The sequence below is a fragment of the Tetranychus urticae genome, chromosome 2, assembly GCF_039701765.1.
Source record: "Tetranychus urticae isolate SD_2017Ah chromosome 2, NJAU_TeUrti_SD_1.0, whole genome shotgun sequence".
Lineage (NCBI taxonomy): Eukaryota > Metazoa > Arthropoda > Arachnida > Trombidiformes > Tetranychidae > Tetranychus > Tetranychus urticae.
Genome location: NC_142959.1, coordinates 27,578,261 through 27,603,840, shown reverse-complemented (window position 1 = coordinate 27,603,840; position 25,580 = coordinate 27,578,261). Strand labels below are relative to the sequence as shown.

Sequence of the window (25,580 nt, the reverse complement as noted above, 5' to 3'; positions counted from 1 at the left end):
CAAATAAAACCTTGTATTGCTAATCAAAAACCCAATTGGTGTTGTTGATAAAAGCTTATGAATATTTGCAAATAACAATAATAAGGTAATAATTTTGTCAAACTGGGAATCTCTTTGGTTACAAAGGGTTCACTAACGTAAGCAATTGGGAAACTCAAAGGGCTTGCAATCATTATTTCACATTGATCTTGAAAAATATACAATTTAAGGTAAATTTGGATTAGCGGGTAATAAATACAATGATGTGTCCAAGGAAATCGGTTAATAAACATTGAATAAACATAATAAACGGCTAATTTAAAACGGAAAACATTGGATTAATCCTTGAAAATTATGATTAAACCAATTGATATTTATAAGTCAATTATAAAATATGAATAAACTAGCAACTGAATTGTGAGTTTTATGGATTTTTGCGTAAATAAATTGTGATCGAGTGTAAGAAAGCCAATCATTCTGAAAAGATTGTTCAGTAAATCACAATCAAGAATCTCCAAAGGTTTTCATTTAAATCCAAGTTGAACCGTTGATTTTGCTGGTTTAACCTAAACATGATTTTACCAAAGATGGTTTCGTTGACAATTTTCCTGGTATTACCAGGTAAGTAACTCTTTAACATTAATATGAACCCAAATTAGTAACCCATTTGTTTCTTGATAGCTTTTCTTCTGGTCAATGGTCAGACCAGTGTAACTCCAGCTCCTACCTCTGCTGTTGCCACTTCTGCCCCTTTAACTCCTGCTGTTTCACCCTCTTCTGGATCATTTTTACAGCAGATATGTTTAAATGTTGAGGAGTATCGATCAATGTTTACATCGATTCTCAGTGACAACAGTATCTTCAGTCGAGATATAATTGCTCGAGTGATTACTTGGGTCGATTGGTTCTACAACACTTACAATAGATACAAGTGGGTCATTGATTTCGCCCTCGGAGCTATGACTACATTATCCGTCTTTCTGCCTGGTGGACCTTTGATACCAATCATTAGTAAAGTTGTCATTTCAATTGCCATGGATTCAAACATGAGGCGGTTAATCAAGGAAATTACATATGAAGTTTGGACAATGATTCCACCTTCAGGATCGGAACAGTATAATGTTGCCATGGAAAATTCAATGGTAATTGTCCGTCAAATTGCTGCTCCAACAGCTAAATTGTTTAAGCGATCTGTTGAAAATACTAATTGGTCAGCTATTATTGGTTCACTTTCTCAACGGCTGGCTGATTTACAGCGAGATGTTTTGGCCAACAAACCCTTTTAAACATTTACCTCTTCATTTGGCTGTTTATTAGACAATGAATTTTCAACTGATTCATGATCTTCTAAGGAAAAAAGCAGGTAATCAAGTTACTAAATTAAGATCAACTTTTATTTTTTTCGTTTGCAAATATCATTTTGATTTATAATTTTTCATGTTAAATGTATGAATAATATATATAAGAGTATTCAATTATATTATAAATAAAATAATAATGATGAAGACAATAAATTCATATGTATTAATAAGGTGAATTGGAGAGACAATATTACTGTTGACTAAAAAGACATAATCAACACAACTATCACCTTTATGAACAAATTGACACAAATACTGAAAGTAAAATGAGCTAAAAATGGTAAAAATAATTCTCTTTCCAATTAAGACTCTGCTGGTTCGTAGGGATATGAAAACTGCATCCAATTGTGTGACTTTAAAATTTGTCCGATCAATAGTTTTCGAGAAAATGGAGTTCGAAATTGAAACTTTGATCGCTGTTTGTCCCATAATGGAAGCAAATTTTTTAATGAAACACATTTCTTCGATGTATCTTTTGATAGTCAACCAGGAAATGCACTCATTTTTAAAAATAAAATGTTTTGTCTCAAATAAAACAGATAAGTTCGATTCTCGGTTAAAACGATCTATTTCTGTGACCGAATTAGTTAGAGAGCTGAAACTCAATATTGCTGCATGAAAATTGTTTGTACAAGACATGAACAGAATGCTTTTTTCACTACATCAATAGCTCTCTTGATTTTGGCCACCGGTCTGAAAACTTTGCCCCTCAATATTTCAAGAATGGCATCACCTACAATCGTAATTCTTTGACCAAGTTCTTTCTATACTAATGAATAAACAAATCGGATTCAATTACTTTCCATCAGTGCATTCGGGTTGCGTTATTTGGACTGTAAATGCACGAGAAACAACTTATTAAACAAAACAAACTCATTTCTTGGTAAACAAAGCAATTTTCTGGTTAAACTTATAAATGCAATTCAAAGAGTGTGGCCAAAAGCTCGAAAATTTGAGTAAAGAGTTGAGACTAAGTGGGGTTTGTAGGGAAATAGAAACTGCGTCCATTGGTGCTGTTAAATAATTCATCCGATTGATATTTTTCTAAAAAATCGAGGTCAAAGTTAAAACTTCGATCGCTTTTTGTACCATAATGGAAGCAAATTTTTTAATGAAACTCAGTTCTCCGATTTACTTTTGATGGTCAACCAGAAAATGCACTCATTTTTAAAAATAAAATGTTCTGTCTAAAATAAAATAGATCAGTTCGATTTTCGGTTAAACCGATCTATTTCTGTGACCATATCAGTAAGAGAATTGAAACTTATTTTTTGTCCACAAAAATTGTTGAATCACAACATGGATTCAGTAATTTTTTCGCTATATCAATAGTTCTCTTGATTTTGGTCATTGGCCTGAAAACTTTGAACCTCAATATTTCGAAAAGGGCATCAGTTACAATCGTCATTCTTTGATCAATCATTGATTGATGTTATGGGCTATGCAATAATTTGACTGAAAACTGAGAAAATCGAAGCTCAATTCACTTAATAATAAAAATTCTTCCAGCACATCAGGAGTAAAGATTTCCCTTAGCTAATCTGTTATCAAATATGACAACCTAAGTAGTACAATGTTATAAATATTTGTGTGGCTTCTTGAATTATCTAAAATTTGAATGCATCATAGCATGTAACAAAATCTAATGAATAGTCAAAGAATGACGATTGTAGCTGATGCCGTTCTTGAAATATCTAAGGGTAAAGTTTCCAGGTCAATGGCCAAAATTTAAGAGAACTATTGATGAAGAGAAAAAAGTATATTGTTCATGTCTTGTACAAACAACTTTTCATGCAGTGATAATGAGTTTCAGCTCTCTAACTGATTCGGTCACAGAAATAGATCGGTTTAACCGAAAATCGAACTTATCTGTTTTATTTTAGACAGAACATTTTATTTTTCAAAACAAATGCATTTTATGGTTGACCATCAAAAATAGCATCGGAGAAATGAGTTGCACGAAAAAATTTGCTTCCGTTATGGTACAAAGATCGATCGAAGTTTTAACTTTGACCTCGATTTTCTAGAAAAATATCAGTCGGATAAATTATTTAACAGCATCAATGGACGCAGTTTCTATTTCCCTACAAACCCCACTTAGTCTCAACTCTTTACTCAAATGTTCGAGCTTTTGGCAACACTCTTTGCATTTCATTTATCATTTCAACCAGAAAATTGCTTTGTTTACCAAGAAGTGAGTAAAGATGAGTCTCTTTTGTTTAATAATTTGTTTCTCGTGCATTAACAGCCCAAAAATCGTAACCCGAATCCACTGATTGAAATTTATTAGATCAGATTGAATTATGCATTAGTAAAGATGCAAATCGGTCTAAGAATGATGTCTTTAGGAAATGCAATTCTCTAAATATTGAGGCTCAAAGTTTTAAGGCCAATGGCAAAAATCAAGAGAACTATTGATAAATTGAAAAAAGTTGTTAGTCAATGATTTTTAACACCAATTTTTATCAACAGATAATAAGTTTCAGATCTCTAACTTTCACCATTGAAGAATGCGGCCACTTAAACTGAAAATCGAACTAATCTGTTTACCGAAAAAGAAAAGCTTTATTTCTCAAAATAAATACATTTTCATTTTAGCCATCAACAGTTATACCAAGGGAAATGAGTTTCATGAAAAAACCTGGTCGCACAGTGGTACAAAAAGGGATCGAAGTTTAAACTTTGACCTCGATTTTCTCGAAGACTATCGATAAAATAAACTTTTAAATCCGCAACTGAACTCAGTTCTCACAAACCTAACGATTCTTAATTTCAAACAAATGTATTTTTACCCGTTTTGACTGTAACTGGACCTCTCATGGTTCACATAAAATGTTACTCCTCAGCAAATTATACAAGTCAATCATAATTAATCTTTCATTTAATGAACTCGGATCAATTGGTAATCGGATTGAATACGTATTGTTCACTCTTAAGTTAGTGCTTTAACAATAGGAAAAAAGCTCTTGGTCACAATTATCACGATCGAAACAAAAGCAAGAAAAGTGAAAGCAATAACAGTTTTAAATCAATTGGTTAGCAGATGTTAGCAAGTTAACTCACTTATAATTGTGATCGATATAAACCATTACCGCTTCAACATCTTAAAGGCGCAACAGCTTTCCTCCTACTCAACGCGTTAACAATTAGGTTAAATAGTCCCTTGATTAATAACGAATACACAAATTAAATGTTTTTAGCCACAGCTTGTCTTTTACTTTGAAATGTGAAATTGTCTTTGATCAAATTTACATCTATTAAACAAAATGAAATAACTATTCAGACATGACAGTAAACAAGAATCAGCATCAATGTACAGATTGTTTGTGAAGTAATGGAAAGTTGATATTCACAGAATTCGTGATCTTTTATAATCAACTTAATTAATTATTGTTTTATCTTTTCGTCCTAATTACATTTAATAATAGTTGAATATCCTAACAACTCCAGTGTTTTATCATATTTAGACAATTGAAGTTGACCATCAGATCATCTAATAATTAGATTCACAGTTATTTAAGTTGTTTAAGGTTAAAGGCATTGTAATGGACTGTAAATGAGGAAAAACGAAGTTGAATAAAAGGTACAGATTTGGTTATTATGCCACCGATCATTTGTCCAACTATTCCAGAAATGAATTGAAACTGTAAAATGATCAGAACTTTTGATGGCTAACATATCAATGTACATCATGTATTTATTTTGAGAAATAATGCTTTTCTTTTTCGGTGAAACAGATTAGTTCGATTTGCAGTTTAAGCGACCGCATTCTGTAATAGTAAAAGTTAGAGATCTAAACTTATTATCTGTCGATGAAAATTGTTGGTACAAATCATTGACTAACTACTTTTGTCAATTTATCAATAGTTCTCTTGATTTTGGCCATTGGCCTTAAAACTTTGAGCCTCAATATTTCGAGAATTGCATTTCCTAAAGACATCATTCATAGACCAATTTGCATCTTTACTAATTCATAGTTCAATAGGATTTCATACATTTCAATCAGTGCATTCGGTTTAGGATATTTGGGCTGTAAATTCACGAGAAACAATTTATTAAACAAAAGAAACTCATCTTAACCCATTTCTTGGCAAATAAAACAATTTTCTGGTTAAAATGATAAATGAAATGCGAAGAGTGTTGCCAAAAGCTCGAACATTTGAGTAAAGAGTTGAGAACAAGTCGGGTTTGTAGAAATAGAAACTGCGTCCATTGGCGCTGTTAAATAATTTATTCGACTAATATTTTTCTAGTAAATCGAGGTCAAAGTTAAAACTTCGATCGATCTCTGTACCATAATGGAAGCAAATTTTTTCATAAAACTCATTTCTCCGATGTTACTTTTGATGGTCAATCAGAAAATGCACTCATTTTTAAAAATAAAATGTTCTGTCTAAAATAAAACAGATAAGTTCGATTTTCGTTTAAACCGATCTATTTCTGTGACCGAATCAGTTAGGGAGCTGAAACTGATTATTGCTGCATGAAAATCGTTTGTACACGACATGAGTAGAATACTTTTTTCACTACATCAATAGTTCTCTTGTTTTTGGCCGTTGGCCTTAAAAATTTGAGCCTAAATATTTCGAGAATGGCATCACTTACAGTCATCATTCTTAGATCAATTTGCTGCTTTGCTAATGCATAATTCAATTGAATTAAATTACTTTCCATTAGTTCATTCGGATTACGATGTCTGGATTGTAAATGTGCGATCAACAACTTATTAATCAAAACAAACTCATCTCAACCCATTTCTTGTAAATAAAGCAATTTTCTGGTTAAACTAATAAATGCAATGCAAAAAGTGTGGCTAAAGGCTCGAACATTTGAGTAAAGAGTTGAGACTAAATCGGGTTTGTAGGGAAATAGAAATAATAAATAATTCATCCGGTTGATATTTTTCTAGAAAATCGAAGTCAAAGTTTAAACTTCGATCGATCTTTGTACAATAATGGAAGCTGTTTTTTTCACCAAACTCATTTTGACGATATAAAGTTTGATGGTCATCCAGGAAAGGCACTTCTTGTGAGAAAAAGTATGTTCTGGCTAAAATAAAACAGATAAGTTCGATTCTCGGTTAAATCGAGCTATTTATGTGACCGAATCAGTTAGAGAGCTGAAACTTATTATTGCTGCATGAAAATGGTTTGTACACAACAGGAATAAAATATTTTTTCCCTACATCAATAGGTCTCTCTGATTTTGGCCATTGGCCTGAAAACTTTGCCCGTCAATATTTCGAGAATAGCTTCACTTACAATCGTCATTCTTGGCCAAACATTAGCTTTCGTTATGGGCTTTATATATTGAATATTAAAGTTAAATTATTGTTGTCAAATTTGAGAATCGGTTTATAAATTGAATGGCTAACAAACACAATCTTATGCTCTAGAAGTATCTTCATTATTAAATGATCTATCTAAATCTATCTATTAAATTATCTAGAATATATGCGATATTTAGCCAGATTATGGTCCATGTTTGGACTAAGTATGATGATTGTGGGTTATGCCATTCACGAAATATTGAGACTCAAAGTTTTAAGGCCAATGGCCAAAATCAAGAGAACTATTGATAAATTGACAAAATTAGTTAGTCAATGATTTTTAGCAACGATTTTGATGAACAGATAATTAGTTTCAGATCTCTAACTTTTGCCATTGAAGAATGCGGCCGCTTAAACTGAAATCGAACTAATCTGTTTTACAGAAAAAGAAAAGTTCTATGTATCAAAATAAATGCATTTTCTGGTTGATTATCAAAAGTTACATCATTGCAATGAATATCATGAAGAATCTGCTTCCATAATTGCGCAAAAAGTGATCGAAGTCTTAACTTTGATCTCAATTTTCTCGAAAACTGTCTTTCAGAAAAAAATTTTAAAAGCACAAATCGACTCTGTTCTTATGGCCCTACAAACCGAAAGATTGCGAATTTGAAAGAAATTTATTTGTACCCGTCTTTGCATATTTTTTTATAAATGTTATAATTATGTTAATTGTGTCTTTTTATTAAAATATGTTTTTGTGGTCAAAAGACAATTATTTTTAAAGATTTGTCCAAAGAGTCTTTTATATTGTTTACTCATTCTCTGGTGATAAATATCAATAAATTTGAATATTAAGGTCGTTAATATCCGATTATCTGTTGATAAAAATTTTGGGTTAAGCTTTAACTGTACTTGCAATCCAAGCTTAACTCAAAGCAGCTGATTTAGCTGGCGGTCTTTCTAGTACTTGACTTCGTCTGTTAATTTTTATCCTCCTTTTTCTAGATAATTTCCAATAGTTGATTAATAATTTGATTTGTTTGTGGACTTAAATCAGGAATTAATGTACTACAGTTGGTGAGAAAACAATTTATTATGCTAAAAATTTATATTGTGACAATAATATCAACCAAGGTTGTGACGACAACCCAATACGCTATCTTTTCACTCATAAATCAACTACCTTTTACTCATTCCTCTTCAACATAACCACCACCATCATCATCATAACTATCATAATCGTCACCGACTTCAATCTCAGCTTTTCATTTTCATTTAGCTTCTTTATCTGTGTAAAGAAATGAAATGCATCTTTGATTCAAAGCCTTCATTGTAAAGTGTTTTTTTTGCTACTGGTTTATTTGTTTATCACTTTTATTGTGCTTATTTGGTGTTTATATCTAATATTGAATGAAAACTAGATAACATTCATCATCAGCAGCATTTTAAACACCAATTGCAGTAGCTGGTGTCACAATATAACCAGATTATTATGACTTTGTTGGTGTTTCTTGGACTCAACAGTAATCCATTATCATTTTTGTTTCTCCTCTTTTCATTGATAGGAAGATTAAATCATACTCACTGCGAAACATGTGCTGATCGGTTCAATACCGAAATAAAGGGAAAATGTTCCTGTTTTAATATAATGGATGACTCTGGTGAAGAGGTTGGTCTCGGTGTTGAATGTTCAGAGACAAATGGAGGTGATTTACATCGAGATATTGATGAAATCAGCCATGAATCTAATATTCCAATTGTACATTTGAAGGTTCGTGACTCTAATCTGAAAGAGCTGACTGATTTACCCATTGGTTTGGTTGATATACGCTGGTTGGTTCTTGATAATACCTCAATTGATCTTCAAGTCATTCGGGAATCAGCTGAGATGCTGGGTAACCTGAACACTCTCAAGCTATTCAATGAAAATTATACAATTATACCTGAAAATGTTTTCCAAGAAGGATTGGAGGATCTCCAAACACTATGGCTAAATGGTATTGGTATCTACAGTATTTCCAGAGCAGCTTTCAATCATCTTGATAATTCATTGGTTGAATTATCTCTCCGTGAAAATAAATTAGGAACAATTCCATTGGCAATCATTGCTCTAATGAAAATTGAAGTTCTCGATCTAACAGATAATGAAATACAATCTGTTTCTGAGGGATTGGCCAATGACCTTTCAAGAAGCCTTCATCGTGTTCGCAAAATCATGCTAAACAGTAAGTACAGCGTATTAGCCTTTATTTTGGATCGGTAAATTTTTAGCAATATTTAAGGCCAAAGATTTAAGCTTAGCTAGCTCATTAACTAACAGCATGGTTCAAAATAGCTGATCTATATCTTAAATCATTTCGGTGTTTAATTAAAGACAGAGAAAAGGATCTCATCATGTGACTTAGTTAATGTGCTTCTTCATTAATTTTATCAATCAACACTTGATGTCAGCTTGAAATCTTGAAATTTTCAAAGCCTAACAAGAGCCTGCATTGCTGGGGATTGAAAACATTGATTTATACGAATAATTCCGAGACAAGAAATTCTCGAAAAAAGACAATTTCTTGTTTGTTTCAACTACAGATAATGGCCTTTGTCAGCTTGAATTGCTATTGATTTACAATACCAAACATTGATATTTTATCACTATATAGATGATTAACTGTCAATTTCATTGCTCTTTCCCCGCAGAAATTAATTGTACATGCAATTTTGCTAAATCTCGGTTTGCTCGTTGGATCCGTGAAAATGCCATTAAAGGAGTTGAATGTGGTTATCCGGCTCGATTTAAAGATTATGATGTTTGGTCAACACCAAGTGAAGAGTTTTGTAGCTCTGGATCTAATACAATACATTTACCAATTTTTATGTTAACTTTTCAATTACTATTTTTCCTGGTCAAATTATTAACCTAGCTTGCAACTTAAAGATATCCAAAAACGGGTCCTTAATATTGATTCGCCACACTAATCAATGATTTATAATTTATCAAGTTGAATGTGCAAGTGAACTTCAGATTCACTTTTAATTATTCCTATTTACAGCGGTTAGAATGTTGAATCTGTGTGCTTGGATAAGTTATTCAGATTATAACCTTATTTTTAACATTTTTACATTCGACATCTGATCATAAAGTATTAAAATTATGGACTAGTGTGGCTAGTTTTACGTTTTGAAAATTTGTCAAAATAAGTGTACATTCATCTCACTTCGAACAAACTTAAATAAGTGAACAATGTGTCTTCTGGATGACCAATAAGTCTATTTATTTTTTATCATTTGAATATGTGTATGTTATGTATACATTTATATTTAAAATCACTTTTACAACAAAGTAACATTCATTAAATGTAATATTAACTAAACATTAACTTCGATGTTTGTTACAAACAGTTCAGACTCAGTTCTGATGGTACAGTCGTTATCATGGACTTGGGTGCATTAAATGTTGAAAGAAGTCGTTTCAAAATTATCTTATGTAAATTAGTTTGATAAATAAACAATTTGGATAATAAATAAATTAAATTGCTCTTTAGTGATTTTAACGCAAGGCGGATTTTTTTAAATTTTTTGTTTCATTCAGTTTGGTGGCGCTGTGCAGTAACCAATAGTTTCAAGTTTCCCATGTTTATCTCTTCTCAATTTAATCTGTGTAATTGTTGAATTTACTAATTTGTAACTATTTAATCATTTAAACCAATTTTATTTATTGAAACAATGGATCCACCGGTTCAATATGGCTTTTACCCCGTCATTCAATCAAGTGAAAAACCAGAGAGAACCTTAGTTCCAGTTAAAGCTTTAGATCCGAGTATTCGTGAAACAGTTGTTTGGTTACGAGGACGTGTTCATGCAATACGAGCCAAGGGGAAACAATGTTTTTTTGTTCTACGACAGCAACAATATACAATTCAATGCTTACTTTCGGTGTCTGAAACGGTTGACAAGAGTATGTTAAAGTTTGTCTCAAGTATTTCCCGAGAGTCATTGGTTGATATAGAAGGATTGGTTAAGAAAGCTCCCAAACCGGTGGAAAGTTGTACGCAAACTGATGTTGAGATTCAGGTTCTTAAGGTGTTTGTGGTTAGTGAATCAGAATCGCGATTACCCCTACAAATTGAGGACGCTTCACGTCCAGAAGGTGGAGATGAAAGTGGTCCTGATATCGGTGTTAACCAGGATACTCGACTCGACAACAGAGTTCTAGATTTGAGAACACCAACAAATTTAGCCATTTTTCGCCTTGAATCTGGTGTTTGTCAACTTTTCCGGGAAGCATTAATTAAAGAGGAATTTATCGAAATTCATACCCCAAAGATCATTGCTACAGCTAGTGAAGGTGGTGCAAATGTATTTGAAGTCTCCTATTTTAAAGGTAAAGCATATTTGGCACAATCCCCTCAATTGTACAAACAGATGGCTGTGGCAGCTGATTTTGATAGAGTATTTACAATCGGAGCAGTTTTTCGAGCTGAAGACTCAAATACTCATCGTCATATGACTGAATTTGTTGGACTCGATTTAGAAATGGCGTTCTGTTACCATTATCATGAGGTTTTGGATGTACTTGACAGACTTTTTGTTTCAATTTTCAAAGGATTGTCTATCCAATATAAAGAAGAAATAGAGATTATTCGTCGCCAATATCCTTCTGAACCTTTCAAGTTTTTAGAACCAAGTTTGAGACTCGATTTTCCTGAAGTGGTAGCTATGCTGCGTGAAGCTGGAGTTGAAATGGATGATGAAGAAGATCTAACTACAGCTAATGAAAAACTCCTCGGTAAACTAGTTAAGGCTAAATACGATACAGATTTCTTCATCGTTGATAAATTTCCTTACAAAGTTCGACCATTTTACACTATGCCTGATCCTACGAATAATGTAAGTATTGCTTGCCCTTTTGCCCAAATTATTTGCTATTTCATTTTTCGTCATTTTTCAAATTCTAGAAATATTCCAATTCATACGACTTCTTCATGAGAGGAGAAGAAATAATGTCTGGTGCTCAACGTATTCACGATCCTAAACTTTTGATCGAAAAAATCAAAGAACATGAAATTGGTAAGCTTTCTATATTAAGCTCCTTTCAGGTCAAACTAACCATCGACATGGCTTTGGTTTGACATTCTTTAATTGCAGAAATCGAACGCTGTTATTCATTCAATTTTTCTCTTAATCAATTACAGATCCAGCCAAGTTGCAAAGTTACATCGATGCATTCAGATATGGTTGTTCTCCTCATGCAGGTGGTGGTATTGGATTGGAAAGAGTAACCATGTTATTCTTAGGATTAGATAATATTCGTAAAGTTAGCTTATTTCCCCGTGACCCGAAAAGATTAACTCCTTGAGCATGCAAACAAAAGTATGATTTGCATTTCCGTTTACTCGAAAAACTTCGGAAAGGATGACTAATTTCATTTTTACATCATAAATATGCTTTATTGAATAATATCGGTTTATGAAAAATGATTTATTGTCTAAAAACCTATATTACGATTTATAAATACAGTACTTCTTTCTGTACTATCTAACCCGGTGTATCGTTATTCAAAAACCTAATGTTTCAATCAAGAGCAATATTAAAACTAAGATGAAAATCTCTGTCTCTTATTCGAACCTACTCATGATTTATTAATTTTTACGCATCTATTCAACAGTAAGATGAATACTTGATAGTAAAAAAAGCAAATTGTGAAAAGATAATGATAATCTCAAGATATGATTGTCTTGGCAATTTTGATTTCTAGCATAGTCATCAAATTAGGAATCTAATAAGTTTTCAATTTTCTATAACTAATGTTAATAACACTTCCTTCGAAATAAAAATAATTAACAATCCCAGAAATATTTATCATCACCTGAGCTTCATCATAAATGTGAATCAAGTTTGGGCAATCATCATTGTAAAAAATCGCCGTTGCTTTCGATTATTTTGACATGGAATCACAAAAGTCAACTAAACAGTTAATAACGCAAAATATAGCATAAATCACTGTAATCCTTAACAGTAATAACTGTAATAATAATGTTAGATAACCCTTTATAAGTCCACTGAAAATACAGACGAAAATTGAAACTTATCGCAACTACAAGAATAAAAATAAGCGAATTTCATGTAATGCAATGTCAATATATTTTAATACATTATGAAGCAGAGAAGAGTCTATTGTAAATACAATTGGTCAAATGAAGATGGCGATCAGATAATGATACAATATGCAACGAACAAATTTGCTGCATCTCGTCGTCCTAAAACATAGAGTAAATTTGAGGAAATATTACAATTGAGTAAAATGACAAAACAAAATTTGCAAAGAAAATTTGCAGGGTAATCTCTGATTTTAAATACAGTCATTTTGAAGTTTTTTGTCCTTTTTTTGGTTTGATTTTGGTTAATAAACTTATTTTGTAGCTTATTTTTACCGAAAATCATGATTGGGCATTTTGTACGAAGAAAAACGAAAAACAAGAAAACAAACCATCCAAAATCAGAAAGGTTCGTTTGCACTTGATTGAGCTGAAATTGTCACATCTGCTTGTTTGATTTCCTTTTTTTGTTGTTGATTTTGTAGTTATTAAATTAGATCCCGATAGTGTAAATGATTACCAGTTTAATACATCTTGAGAAAAAGTCCGAAATAAATGTCAAAACTCGTCTATCCGTCAAATGGCTACCATATGATACTTATAGGAATAATTGGAGTAGTCATTTTTCCAATCTTTTAAAACAGCTATCGACGATTCCACTGGATGTGCGCTGGTAATCAACCTGTTAAAGGTGTTTTTGTCAAGTAAAACACCTTGTTCATTGATCTTCGATATTAACAATAAACAGGGCAAATTTTGCCGAAGAGTTTTGTTTGCTATTCTTCAGAGACTTGTTAGAGTCTCGCTTTCTGCTTCGATTATTATATTTTCTCAAGAAATTTTCTTGAGCTTCCTCTGGAAGGTGAATAAAGCGGTTCCATACCTAATCGGAAGGAGGGAGGAAACAAAAAATTATAAAATACCATTTAATCGATGTGAGAGTCGAAACTATTTCAATTTCCTTACTTGCATATTTTCCTTGTTCATTAAAAGTTCAGTGAGGGCAGTGACAGAGTGAGGCACAAAGTCGTAAATGGACAATTCAGCAAGATGATCATCACCATCGATCACAGGTATGTCTTTGAAAAGGTTGGCTGCAATAAAAGATAAAACGAAGAGTTGGTTAGTTTTATAAGTAAAAGTGAATATCAGCTTTAAAGGCTTAGGAAACAATTCACATCTCAGTAAATCAAAAATAAGACAAAAAATGTCCTTCTTCTTTCATTTGATTATCATGTATTTGCAACTGTTTTCAGCGAAAGCTCAGTTTGTTTGCCAAAAAAACGAGTCATACCAGTTAGAGAGGAAGGAATGAAAAAACCTTACGTCACTTGAAAGAGGCCTTAATCAGGAATTTTGCTAATAATTGTTCTATAATTATGGTAGGTAATTAAAGTAAATAGATCATTAGATCAGTGAGTTGAATATTATAACAATATGTACAATAATATGAATAAAAACACAACAATCATTACCAGCTAACAATAACAGTTAATAATTTGAATAAAAAGCTGATGTTGAACTCATTGACAGTAGCAACAAATTGTAAAAGCAAAGCTTTTAGAGCTTATCTGAATTTATGCCAGAACTCTAACCTCGACCTCATATGTTTCTTGTTAGTAATAATTTTAAAGATGACTTTGAGTCCAATGTAATTTTACACAATTAGGTAATTTAGATTGGCTTCTTGCTTTTAAACTGATCTGATTATAACGAGGTGAAGAGCACATCGAGTGGAATTAATATAGATAGAGAGGAATATCTGCAATGATTTAAATGATAGGTAAATACGTAATGAAGGAAAACTTGCTGATAAACTGATTAGATTTTCCTTCATCAATCCTAACTCTCAGAATTCTAAAACTGGTGTTTACCTTACATCCTTACACGAAATGCTGACTCAATCGTGGTTTTGACTGTTCAATCAATTTAATAGACACACCCCACTGAAAAGGGTAAAGATATATTGTTGATGAACATTGTACTGTTGCTAACCTGTTAAGACACCAAAGTATAAATCGGGCACCTGCTGTAAATATGAAATATTTCATTTTATACTTCAAAATTCAACAGCTAGATTGTTCAACACCTCAAGAGATAGACTCAAAGCATAAAATATAAGCTATTGATGAGTATCAGACTTGCAACACGAGAATAGAACATGTTCTGATTACAAAAGGAAAACAAAGCTGATGTAATGCAATGACTTTAACCAGTTTAACCTATATGGATTGAAATCTCGAATGAAAGAGAAAGAGATTAGCTAATGATTAGAATGAGATGTAAAATGGATAAATGTTGATAGATAGATATAGATGAGGATAGATAGGCCTGTCATTATTGCAACAGGGATTACCGTTCTCGTAACGGCGATATTTTTTGTGGCTTTTACCACGACAACCAAGCCCTCTGAAGGTAGGCTCAGGTCGTAGGACGGTTCTTTGCTGTTGTTCACGGAACCGACGAGCTCGGTTTCTATCTTGTCTTTCCATTTCACGAGCTTGAAATTCCTCAGCTATCTGACGATCCAAGTCAATTTGATTTTGATTTGTTGTGATGGTTTCTTCTTCATGGTCGCCATCATTATCTGAGATACTTCATGACAAAGTAAACAAGTGTAAACACACACAAAAACCCAAAAATGGATAGATCACTTACGTGGTTGGATTGATTACTTCCTCAGGGTTAATGTTGGCGCTTATTTCATCTTCACAATCGGGTAAATGTTTGCGTATAATACACATATTCAAGGGTCAAAACTATCCAGCAAATTCAATAGGTTATATCAGAGGTTGGTTTTACTTTAGAAAAAAACTGAAAAGTAAATTGATGATAAATAGGCTACAAGTGCAGGTACAGTAAAGAAGTACACAGAAAAATAACAATGAGCACAATAAATTGATCACAATCAAGTGAAAAACGTCAAGGCAAACAAGGTTTTTTGATTATAAAAAGATCAGCAGTATTATGTTATTTGTTTTCTTTCACTTTGTTACTAAGCTATTCTTGAGCTTATCTAACACTGTCAGCCGAGTAAACTTGAGCTAAAGACTTTGCTTATAGTATTTTTTATAGCATAGAATAGCATCAGGAATATAAAGCCAGCTATTCAATTTAAAGCTTGGCTTATAGATTTAAACATATTTCAGTCGATTATAAATCTATTGCACTCTATCGATTGTTGGATCGATTACTCCAAGCTTGTGAGTCTCTTATGCAGTAAAACAGTTTCATTTGTGAAATGAAAATTGTTTTGGTTTGATTTTGTTTTTTGTTTTAATCAATGGATTGACCATTCATCTTTTTCCTCTCCATCTTTTATTTTTTATTCTTTTCTCCCTTGATTAATGTATTATCTAGTTCCAAGATGTTGAATTTGTGCTTACACAGCTATTCTTCATCGTTAAATTGTATACAGTGACATTTGATTTACATTCAATTTCCTCATTTTCCATTGAGCCTTTCGATTAAACTCCTGATTTATTTACTCCCATAATATTCATTGTTTCATTCTGATTACCACCCCACTTTTCTGCCTTGAAGAACAATGAAGAAACAATTTTTAAACATTAAAAATTTTGTCCAAGATGGTCTCACTGTCGTTAGGTAAGCCTTGTTTTATTTGGTGTGTCATTTTTCTATCAGTCAATACGATAAGAACACTCACGGATTTATCATTTTAAGCTGGATTAATGTGTCTTATATTTGCATTATCACTCTTCTCTCTTTTGCTATTACCTTCCTTTTATTATTATTCATCCTGTTTCTATTTCTCTTTTTAACGATTCATATTTTTTTTCTCAATATAGAGGTGATAAAAGTGATGTGATGACGGTTGATCTTGTCAACGCTGAGAAAAAAGTTGATCTCATGAAGGTTTCATGTCAATCAACGGAGAAAAAGATAGCCGGTTGTCTAAGAGGTTATGGATCTGGTACTGAGGTTGAAAAGCGAAGTAAAAAGATTCCCGAATTACACTTATCGCAATGTCTTTTGGAGCATGGAGAACAATTGGGGGCCGATTCTCTTCTCGGGTTAGTTGACAGTGCTATACTGATGAATTTTTCTCGCTCTCCCCTTTATATCTATCTTTTATTTTTATCTTTCTAACGCTTCGCGAACATCAAACAATAGTGTGTACTTGTTTTGTATTCTCTCAAGCTTTTTCATTTAAATTTAATTGAACATTCATCACTCAATTTCTTCTAAATCCACGCTCAGTGAACTTATAGCCCAAACATTTGTTACATTCTCGAGCTCCATCAATCTGATCTCTACTCACTCTCATATTTATTTTTATTTATTTACTCTAATCATGTAATGTTTTCTTTTTTTCTGCTCTCCAGACAAACCCTGATTGATTGTGGTGAGCTTCAAAAAAGTATCGGACGTGAATTGATAAATTACGAAATGGAGGTAGAAAAAAATTGTTTAACTGCTTTAAATTATTTTATTGATAACGACATTCCAAATGTGGTGAAATCGCGTAAGCAACTTAATAAAGCAACTTCTGATATGGATACCTGCCGTCAAAAGTATCAACAAGCAATGAAACAAAGTCATCAATCTACAGGGTCATCTGCAACTGTGGCAGCAGCCAATAAGTTGGAGACAATCAAGCAAGAGCTAGAAGAGTCTACGACCAAAGTAGAGCAAGCCAAAGATGCTTTTGCCATAGAAGTTTTCAACTTTCTCAGTCGTGAACCAGATGTAGTTCAAGTTTATTTAGAATTTGTTAAATTTCAAGCTGCATTCCATCGTCGGTCTGCAGCGATTCTCGAAGAGGCCATTCCTAAGTTGGAACAAAGAATGGGTTTGTTTAATTTTTTATGCCACAAAAACATTTATTCAACGCACAATCGACCTTGTCAGCACCTAATTAATAATTACTATGTTTCATTTCCTTGTCCTCATTCATTTCTATTACTCTCCCTATTGTTTCTCTCGATTACCTGAACAACAGCAAACAACTCACAGAGACCAATTTTTGGTACTTCTTTGGAAGAACATCTTCGAATCACAAATCGTGAAATAGCCTTAGTCATTGAAGCTTGTATCGGATGGTTACTTATGAACATAAAAGAAGAAGGAATCTTCAGAGTACCTGGCAGTGTAACTAAAGTCAAAAAACTGAAAAGTTCTCTCAATGCCGGTGTAATCGACTTTGATGAATATATGCGTGACCCACACACTGTCGCTGGATGTCTTAAATCATATTTGCGAGAGCTTCCTGACCCTCTTTTAACCCACCAGCATTATCAAGCCTGGATAAATGCTGCCAAGTATGTTACAATTTTATTTACACAATTTCCCATCCATTGACCATTTATTTTGTATTTGAATATTTATTAACCCTTCAAATTGTAAAAATATTCTTTTTCTCATTCCCAGAATTATTGATTCAAATAGTAGACTTCAAGCATTTTGGCAGATATGTAACAGCTTACCCAAATCTCATCATAATAATTTGAGATATTTAATCAAATTTTTGGCTAAACTATCGTCACATTCGGAAACAAACAAAATGACTCCTTCCAACATTTCCATTGCGCTAGCACCCAGTCTTATTTGGAGTCCGCCAGCTGAAGTGGACGATGCTTTCGGTGCTAACATGGCAGCAGCCAATCTTCATTCCTTAATTGTTGAAGCCCTTGTCAGCTATGCTGATTGGTTTTTCCCTGAAGGTATATAATCATCATGATAATTTCATCATCATCATTATTCTGATGAACATCAGTATTTTTTGAAACAATTCAACTATAACCTTTACTGTTTCTTGCTCACTCATTCTGTTTTCTTTCTCGACTCTTTCCTCTGCCTTTAATTAATCCTCTTTGGTCTCGCTCTTTTCCGGTGTGTACAGAAATTGAATTCACATCACCACAAATATCATATCTTCCGGAGGAAAAGCCTCTAAATGGTGAAATCAGTCAAGAGCGGCACCCTACACCGGTTCCACGGGCCAGTGCACCAAGATCTAACAAGAAGCCAGCTCCACCCGCTCCTTCTAATCCACCAACAACATCATCATCGTCTTGTGCTCCATCGTCTAGCGATAAAAATCAACAACAACAATTAAATCAGCAGAATGAACGAACAACAAGCTTATCTAATAGTCATTCTCCAGCTAATTTCATGAAAAGCCAAGGTTACTCACCGACAACTACTGTAAAACCTGTTGCTCATAAACTTGAAAATTTTTCCTCTGAATCACCTCCTCTCTCATCTTCATCTTCATTTTCGTCTGATGTTTTGGCTGATCAGTTATCTCATGTAAACACACCACAAGCACATTCTAATAGTCTCATAAATAGTGAGAGGTTAACATCATTTTTAACTGGTTCATTAGATCGTAAACAACTTCGTAGCAGTTTAGATCGTAAAAGTGAACGTAAAGCTAAAGCAACGTCTTTCATTGGTAATCCTAGGACACCGAGGTTCAATGTGATTGAAAAACCTGCAATACCTCCGCCTGTAGTGCCTTTAGCACAATCTAAACAATCCACCCATTCCATTGAGAGACCCAATTTTCCTCCACCAGAACGACCTAGTCGTGATCCGATCAATCAATCTTTGAAACAATCATTAGAGAATATTTTTGACCTAGAAGAGGCACTTGAATCATCTACCGAAGAAACCTCAATCAAATTGTATCCAGATCTCTCACAGTTAGCCTCGGATGATGATCTAACAACAGCCAGATCTTCATCAAGTGATGTGAATGAAGGCCAATCAAAAAACAATATTACCACCAAAAATAACAACAATAACAATGAAAATTTCGCCAGCACTAATCCTGATAAAGAGATGATCTCATTTGCTGATGATTCTGAAGAAGAGTTTCTTTCAAAGTTAGGTAACCGAGATAGTAGTAGCAGTGAAGATTATAACCAGAAACGTTTAGATATGCCACCGGATAAGCCAAAACGAGCTTCACCTCATAATTACATTTTAAATAACGTCAACAATCATCCAGAGTGGGATAACGGTGATAGCAGATGCAATAGCGGTGAAAGTCAAGCATCAGTGACTCGGCGACCACCAAGGCCACTTCCGCCTGCTCCTGCTATTGCTGTCAAGCCAAAGATTACAACTGCAAGTACATCAACCTCGGAAAATACTTACCTGTGATCTTCAATTAACTTTTCTGGTTCTTTTTCGCTCTTTTCGTTTTCGGTTTCTTCTTTCATTTTTATCTTTTCTTTTTAGCCTCTCACCTCTCTATCTCTCTATATTTTTCGTCCAAATACTTCACCCACCATATTTATCCATGTTTTCGGCTCAACAATCAACATGACTCTTTATTGTTATAACTATTATTATTCATATTATTATTAATATTAAGCTTTTGAGATAGAGACTTAAAAAGAGAGTGAAAAGAAAGTGAGAAATGAAATTACTGTTAAATTATTGTTGATATTTTCAAGTTTTGTTCTCAAGACAAGTGAAATCGACTCTAGTCGTTATTTACTATGATTAAAAAATGAATGTGATTAATCATACAATATTTTTTACTTCTTTTTAATTAAAAAAAGGTCATACTTATCATCTATCATTGATAATTTTAACCATTACCTTTTAAAAACAAGTTCATAATCAATATTATGTTGAATAATCAACACAAACACAAACAAATTGTTTCTCTTGAATAATTTTTGTGATTGGATTTGAAAACCAACCTATTGATTGAAAACAGGATATTAAAATATTTTGTTGCACATTTATTTGTCAAATATTTCTCTAATTAAATTATATTCCAGTTCTCACCATGTTACCAGCTAATCAATCTGATGAATCTGACCCCAAAGTAAAGTCCAAAGATTCTGATGACGAGAAAGCGATTGACAATGCAGCCACCAACCAAATTTCAAACAATACCAGACGTTCCTACCTTTTGAGTCGAGCTTTGGTTAAATGTGCCTTAGACGGGGTTCCATTCACATTTAAAGACGATATCAAATCATTGCAAGTGTTTTTATTTTACTCTGATCATCGATTTGGATACATCACAGCGTCAGCCGTTTTTGTCCTTCACGCCATCGCAATTTGGGAAGACGATAAACCTTCAACTACACATTCATACATCATTAATTCATTTGAATTGATATGTTTGAGTATTATTTTAATTAGACTATTCTTTCTGTTCCTATGCTCTCATTTTAAATCCTTTTGCTGTGATGCAAAAAATGTTTCTCAATTACTGTTGATTAGTCTTACAGTTGCCGATATTGTTTGCCATCAGTCAATAACTGGAGTGTTTCCAGCTCGATATTCGTATTGTTTGAGACCATTTTTCATATTTTTGCTCCCCGAACAACGTCAGGTAATTGATCAAAATACTCATTAAAAGATATTCAATTGAACCATTTCATTATTTATCTTTCAGCTTAGACGAATTATTCGATGTGTAATAAGTACTTTGCCCGATCAGATGAACGTCTTAATTCTATATTTTCTTTCCCTCGGAATGTTTTCGTTGATTGGACTCAAATTGTTTTCCCAAAGACGCTTATTTGATAAAGAGAGTATGGCCTTTGACAAGTATCATGAAAGTCTTTATCATCTTTACGTTCTCGTTACAACAGCAAACAACCCTTCCATTATGTATGTTAAGATGTTTATCAATCTTATTGATTGTTTCGGATTTTACTAATTGATCTATCTGTTATTCAGGTTACCGGCCTACAATCACAATCGTTTTTTTGCGCTTTTCTATGTTATATTTTTGCTCATTAACTGGCTTCTCTTCATGAATATTGCGCTCGCTGTCATTTACAATTCATACAAATTACATTTAAAAGTAAGATCTGATTGAGATGAAAATTTTAATGAAATCGACTGACCATCTTAATTTGAAATCTAATTAATTTTTTCTCATCAATTTCATAGGATGATGTCTCGGCTCTTTACTCTCTCAAATTATCCAATCTCAATAAAGCTTTCGATGTAATCACTTCAAATGGACAACATGGAATGACCAGGGAACAATTTAATCACATTATCGTTGATGTCATTCGATACAATCCAACTTTTGCGACAGTTTGCTCACGACATTATCTGTCAGTTGTTTGGTTTCTATTACAGACAAATGGACTTATTAATCGAAGAGAGTTTCTCAAGATTGCTGAACTTCCTGGCATACAGGTTAACATAATTTATCCTGTTCGTTCTGATGAATTATCCATTTGGATTAGCCGAGTTCTCGCTAAATATTACGATTCTTCCTTCTCCATGATGATTAGGATTATTGTTCAAAGTGTCTATTATCAATACACATCAGAATGTATTCTAATACTTAACCTTATTGCCTTGGCCATTGATAGCAGTCCAGATCATGTCGATATTGAGTATTTCGTCTTGTTGGTTCATGTTATTGACAATTTTGCCAAATTGTATACCCAAGGAGTAATTGTTTATTGTAAACAATTTTGGAATCTGTACAGTCTCACAGCAACAACAGTTGGTATTTTCATGTTGGCTTTGATCGTTTTTGGTTTGGTTGGGGAAAAACAATTAACACCTTATTTCGATGTTATCTTGGTACTTCTAGCCTTGCCCATAGTCAAAATGATTGGAAGAATTGAAAGATTCCATTTGATTGCTAGTACTGTTCGTTGGTTGATACCGTTCATTGTTAACTTTGGAATCATTCTTTTTGCTGCAATTTATTTTTTCGCCATAATTGGAATGTTTCTGTTTTCTGGTTTAATTGAAGCTATTCCAGAAGGATGTCCACTCGGTTCAATTGATTGTTGCCCTGCTAATCTAGAAGCTAAAGGGGTTCGCTATTGCTCTATAAATTTCAATACAATCCAATCATCATTCCTTTTACTCTTTGATTTGCTGGTAGTTAATGATTGGCATCAATTTGTGCGTAATTATGAAATAGTTACTGGTACTAAATGGGTTCGATTATACTTTGTCTTCTTCCACTTGTTATGTGTAATTGTGGCTCTCAATTGTTTCACTGCATTTATTATTGAATCTTTCATATTGGAATATACCAGGAATGAGTCAAACTCACCATCGGGTCGCCTTATGAACAGAATCCGAAACTTGGCCAAAAACAACTGTCCCAATGTTCGATTAGCTTGTAATCCAATTGTCAGGTTATTGGGTAAACACAATGATAATGAATGGGTTATCTTCAACATACCAGAAAATGTTACATTCCATGTTGAGGTAACTGAAGCGTCAACAGTTGAATCTTCATTGATCAGAGTTTTTCAAAAGGAGTTGGAAGACGATGATCAATTCAAAAAAGCCAACGAATTGTTCAATACCAAGCCTGATAACGATAAAAAAGATACTAATAAAACTGGTAAACAAGCATGATTGCCAACGCAATTGTAAAACATTAAAGCTCCAAAAAGATTGCATTTTAAATAATGCAAGAAACTGGACATAAGAATATGAAACACAAATCAGTTGCTCATTCGTCTTGATTAAACTTTACCTGTTCACCCAGTTGCCAACTTTTTTAACAAATCATTGTAAATAACTAAATAAATATTATTTTAACTATATTTATTATGTTCACAAAACTACTCTTAACTCGATTCACCTAATTATTACATTGTATAAAAGTTGTATTGCTAATCAGTAACCTCTGATATTAACTTTTATAATCTCATAAAAATATCCCAGGCTGAACTGAATGAAGGAGTGACTTTCTATTGTATCTCACAGAGGCTTTTCCAGAAGCTTGTCAGAGCATTTCCAGAAGTTTTCTGGTCTTTTGTGCATTTGCACCTTTTCCTGAAACGATAAGAACAGATTAACATATTTAGTTAAACAGTCTTACAATTTCAATTCATAATCATTTACTCTTGATGAAATTGATAATACACCGAACGGTGATAGAGTTGGTTGTGACGAAGATGATTTGTAATGATTAGGATTTTAAAACAATTTATTAATAATAAACGCTGTTATCTAATATTTCGTGAGCGTTCTGTAGGGATGAGTGGTTGACGGTCATCGTGAAAGCAAAAATACTAAATCTATTGTACATTAAGTCACAAATTCAAAATAAATAGCTTCATAACGGACAACATTTAGGATAACCAATGCAACTGGTACTTCCACCTGGAGTATCACTTTAAGCAATCGCCTAATCTGGTTCAAATGGTAACTTATAAGATAGTGTTAGAGTAAACGTCATGTCGCATGATGAACGGCTACTGAAGACGATAGACAAAATTTAAACATAATTTATTCGATTTCTTATAAAATTAGAAAAAAAAGAAGAGCGAAACTAAAAATTTTAATGCTGGCTTACAGTAAACGGACTTATCTTGAACGTCACTTCAAAATGGAACCGAATATTTTCTTGTATGTTGAAGACAATCATTTATTTGATGATCTGATGATCAAAGTTAAATCTCAACTATTTGCTCCATAAAAAAATGTAATAATGAAAAGAGCAATCCTAATCAAACGAATAAACAAACATGATTACAAACTCAACGGTGTATTTGCTTGTTAAACATTGCTTATCTTCATGATTAATATTCAAGTTCAAAAAGATTGAACTGAAATGTGAATGTTATAGATAAAAAACCTCTTATAACTAACAGAAAATATTAACCATTCACGAAACAATCAGAATCATCAAGTTGTACATTCAATCTTGCCTCGACTAAACTTCACCTGTTTACCCAATTACCAAAATCTTTTTACCAAATCATTGTAGTTAATAAAATAAATATCACTATAAATACATTTATTTAGATAATCAATCCAAAAATTGATATTCCTGATTAACGTGATGACAATACCAAGCTCTTTTCACTAAAAATACTTGGTAAGATTTCTGGTTAGATTGACAAATATTCACGATAAAGTTATCGATCTGGTACCAAAATGGGTTCACTTCATGAAAGACACTTCAAATAGATACAAACTGTAGTCATAATATCTGTGAATCCAACGTGATTTGCTTCAAGTTACAAACAGTTACATAAGCAAATGGACAGGTCATCTTCTAGGGATCGCTATTTATTAATAACTGTTGAAAATTTTCACTTGTTTTGTATTTGATTAAAATGATCTTCAACTGTTTCTGCCCTTAAAACCGGTAACTATGATCAATTTTGATCATCGGCTTGTCAACAACTAACAGCTGATGATTTGCTTACTTTTCAATCAACAAACTTGATGACTTATTTGACTTGAATAACCATGAAAGTTGTAGCAATGTCAGTTGAAAATACATCAATACAAGAATTGATCTGAGCCTTTTCCAAATTTGATTTGAATCTCGCTTGATAACCAAGCAATAAAATGATAAATCACAGGTTGCTTCAAGTATCATGAGTCTTCATACTTAACTCGTTACCTGTAGACTTAAAATTATTGAACCATCAACTGTACTCTTCTCAAGTCAACTGATCTGCAAATTAAAAATACAACATTATCAATCCTGTGAATTAACAAAACGTTAATAGCAGTGTTAATTACTGACTGAAACTTGTCTATTCTTCTCATTCATCTCTTTTCATCTTTGCCTTTCTCTATCTTAGTGTTTGCCATAACAAAATACATTATCAACTCACATCGTCAACTAAATCATCAACCAGGAACAAGTGGATAAAAAAAGGTGTTTCGTTGTATTACTTTTGCTTGTGAGTTTGCGAGAAGAGAAAAGAAATAGTCTCTTAAACTTTGAGCCCAACTTTGGGAAGCCATGTTTATTGGATGCTTATGATTTTCCCTGCCTTATTCAGTTTAGTATCATCCCTTCATAAAGATGGCGTCTAAAAAGACTAGATTACTTTTCAACTGTAGAAGCAGATCAACAACAAATAAAGCAAAAATATAATCTAAGGAGGGAAACACAAGTTTTCAAAACGTTTCTTTCTTAAAAGTTGAGGTAAA

General features: G+C 32.9%; 6 protein-coding genes across 8 annotated transcripts; 5 read left to right on the top strand and 1 right to left on the bottom strand.

The window, feature by feature from the left end:
- The first annotated feature begins 462 nt into the window (after window positions 1-462).
- LOC107360258 (uncharacterized) lies at window positions 463-1,493 on the top strand. Its single transcript, XM_015926889.3, has 2 exons — window positions 463-600; window positions 661-1,493. The coding sequence occupies exons 1-2, from the start codon at window positions 552-554 to the stop codon at window positions 1,263-1,265; spliced, it is 654 nt and encodes a 217-aa protein (XP_015782375.1). The 5' UTR covers window positions 463-551; the 3' UTR covers window positions 1,266-1,493.
- A 6,057-nt stretch (window positions 1,494-7,550) lies between these two features.
- On the top strand, window positions 7,551-10,162 carry LOC107360199 (uncharacterized). Of its 3 annotated transcripts, none has more exons than XM_025160427.2 (3): window positions 7,551-7,689; window positions 8,178-8,837; window positions 9,304-10,162. In XM_025160427.2, the coding sequence occupies exons 2-3, from the start codon at window positions 8,261-8,263 to the stop codon at window positions 9,525-9,527; spliced, it is 801 nt and encodes a 266-aa protein (XP_025016195.1). In that variant the 5' UTR covers window positions 7,551-7,689; window positions 8,178-8,260; the 3' UTR covers window positions 9,528-10,162. The 3 variants fall into 3 exon arrangements, with proteins under 3 accessions (XP_025016195.1, XP_025016196.1, XP_025016194.1); XM_025160428.2 differs by lacking the exon at window positions 7,551-7,689 and adding an exon at window positions 7,827-7,944; XM_025160426.2 differs by lacking the exon at window positions 7,551-7,689 and having other exon boundaries at window positions 7,859-8,837.
- A 67-nt stretch (window positions 10,163-10,229) lies between these two features.
- Window positions 10,230-12,224, top strand: AspRS (aspartyl-tRNA synthetase). The gene is made up of 3 exons (XM_015927281.3): window positions 10,230-11,493; window positions 11,562-11,673; window positions 11,799-12,224. Exons 1-3 carry the CDS (start codon window positions 10,330-10,332, stop codon window positions 11,960-11,962), a joined length of 1,440 nt encoding a protein of 479 aa, XP_015782767.1. The 5' UTR covers window positions 10,230-10,329; the 3' UTR covers window positions 11,963-12,224.
- A 506-nt stretch (window positions 12,225-12,730) lies between these two features.
- Window positions 12,731-15,660, bottom strand: LOC107360591 (uncharacterized). Its single transcript, XM_015927282.2, has 4 exons — window positions 15,360-15,660; window positions 15,058-15,296; window positions 13,668-13,795; window positions 12,731-13,584 (listed from the first exon to the last, which is right to left on the bottom strand). Exons 1-4 carry the CDS (start codon window positions 15,443-15,445, stop codon window positions 13,420-13,422), a joined length of 618 nt encoding a protein of 205 aa, XP_015782768.1. The 5' UTR covers window positions 15,446-15,660; the 3' UTR covers window positions 12,731-13,419.
- Window positions 15,661-15,941: 281 nt separating this feature from the next.
- Window positions 15,942-20,419, top strand: LOC107360389 (rho GTPase-activating protein 44). The gene is made up of 6 exons (XM_015927035.3): window positions 15,942-16,307; window positions 16,511-16,735; window positions 17,048-17,514; window positions 17,665-17,983; window positions 18,093-18,385; window positions 18,565-20,419. Exons 1-6 carry the CDS (start codon window positions 16,249-16,251, stop codon window positions 19,830-19,832), a joined length of 2,631 nt encoding a protein of 876 aa, XP_015782521.1. The 5' UTR covers window positions 15,942-16,248; the 3' UTR covers window positions 19,833-20,419.
- A 50-nt stretch (window positions 20,420-20,469) lies between these two features.
- On the top strand, window positions 20,470-23,227 carry LOC107360390 (uncharacterized). The gene is made up of 4 exons (XM_015927036.3): window positions 20,470-21,024; window positions 21,088-21,305; window positions 21,375-21,501; window positions 21,591-23,227. Exons 1-4 carry the CDS (start codon window positions 20,470-20,472, stop codon window positions 23,034-23,036), a joined length of 2,346 nt encoding a protein of 781 aa, XP_015782522.1. The 3' UTR covers window positions 23,037-23,227.
- The last annotated feature ends 2,353 nt before the right edge of the window (window positions 23,228-25,580 follow it).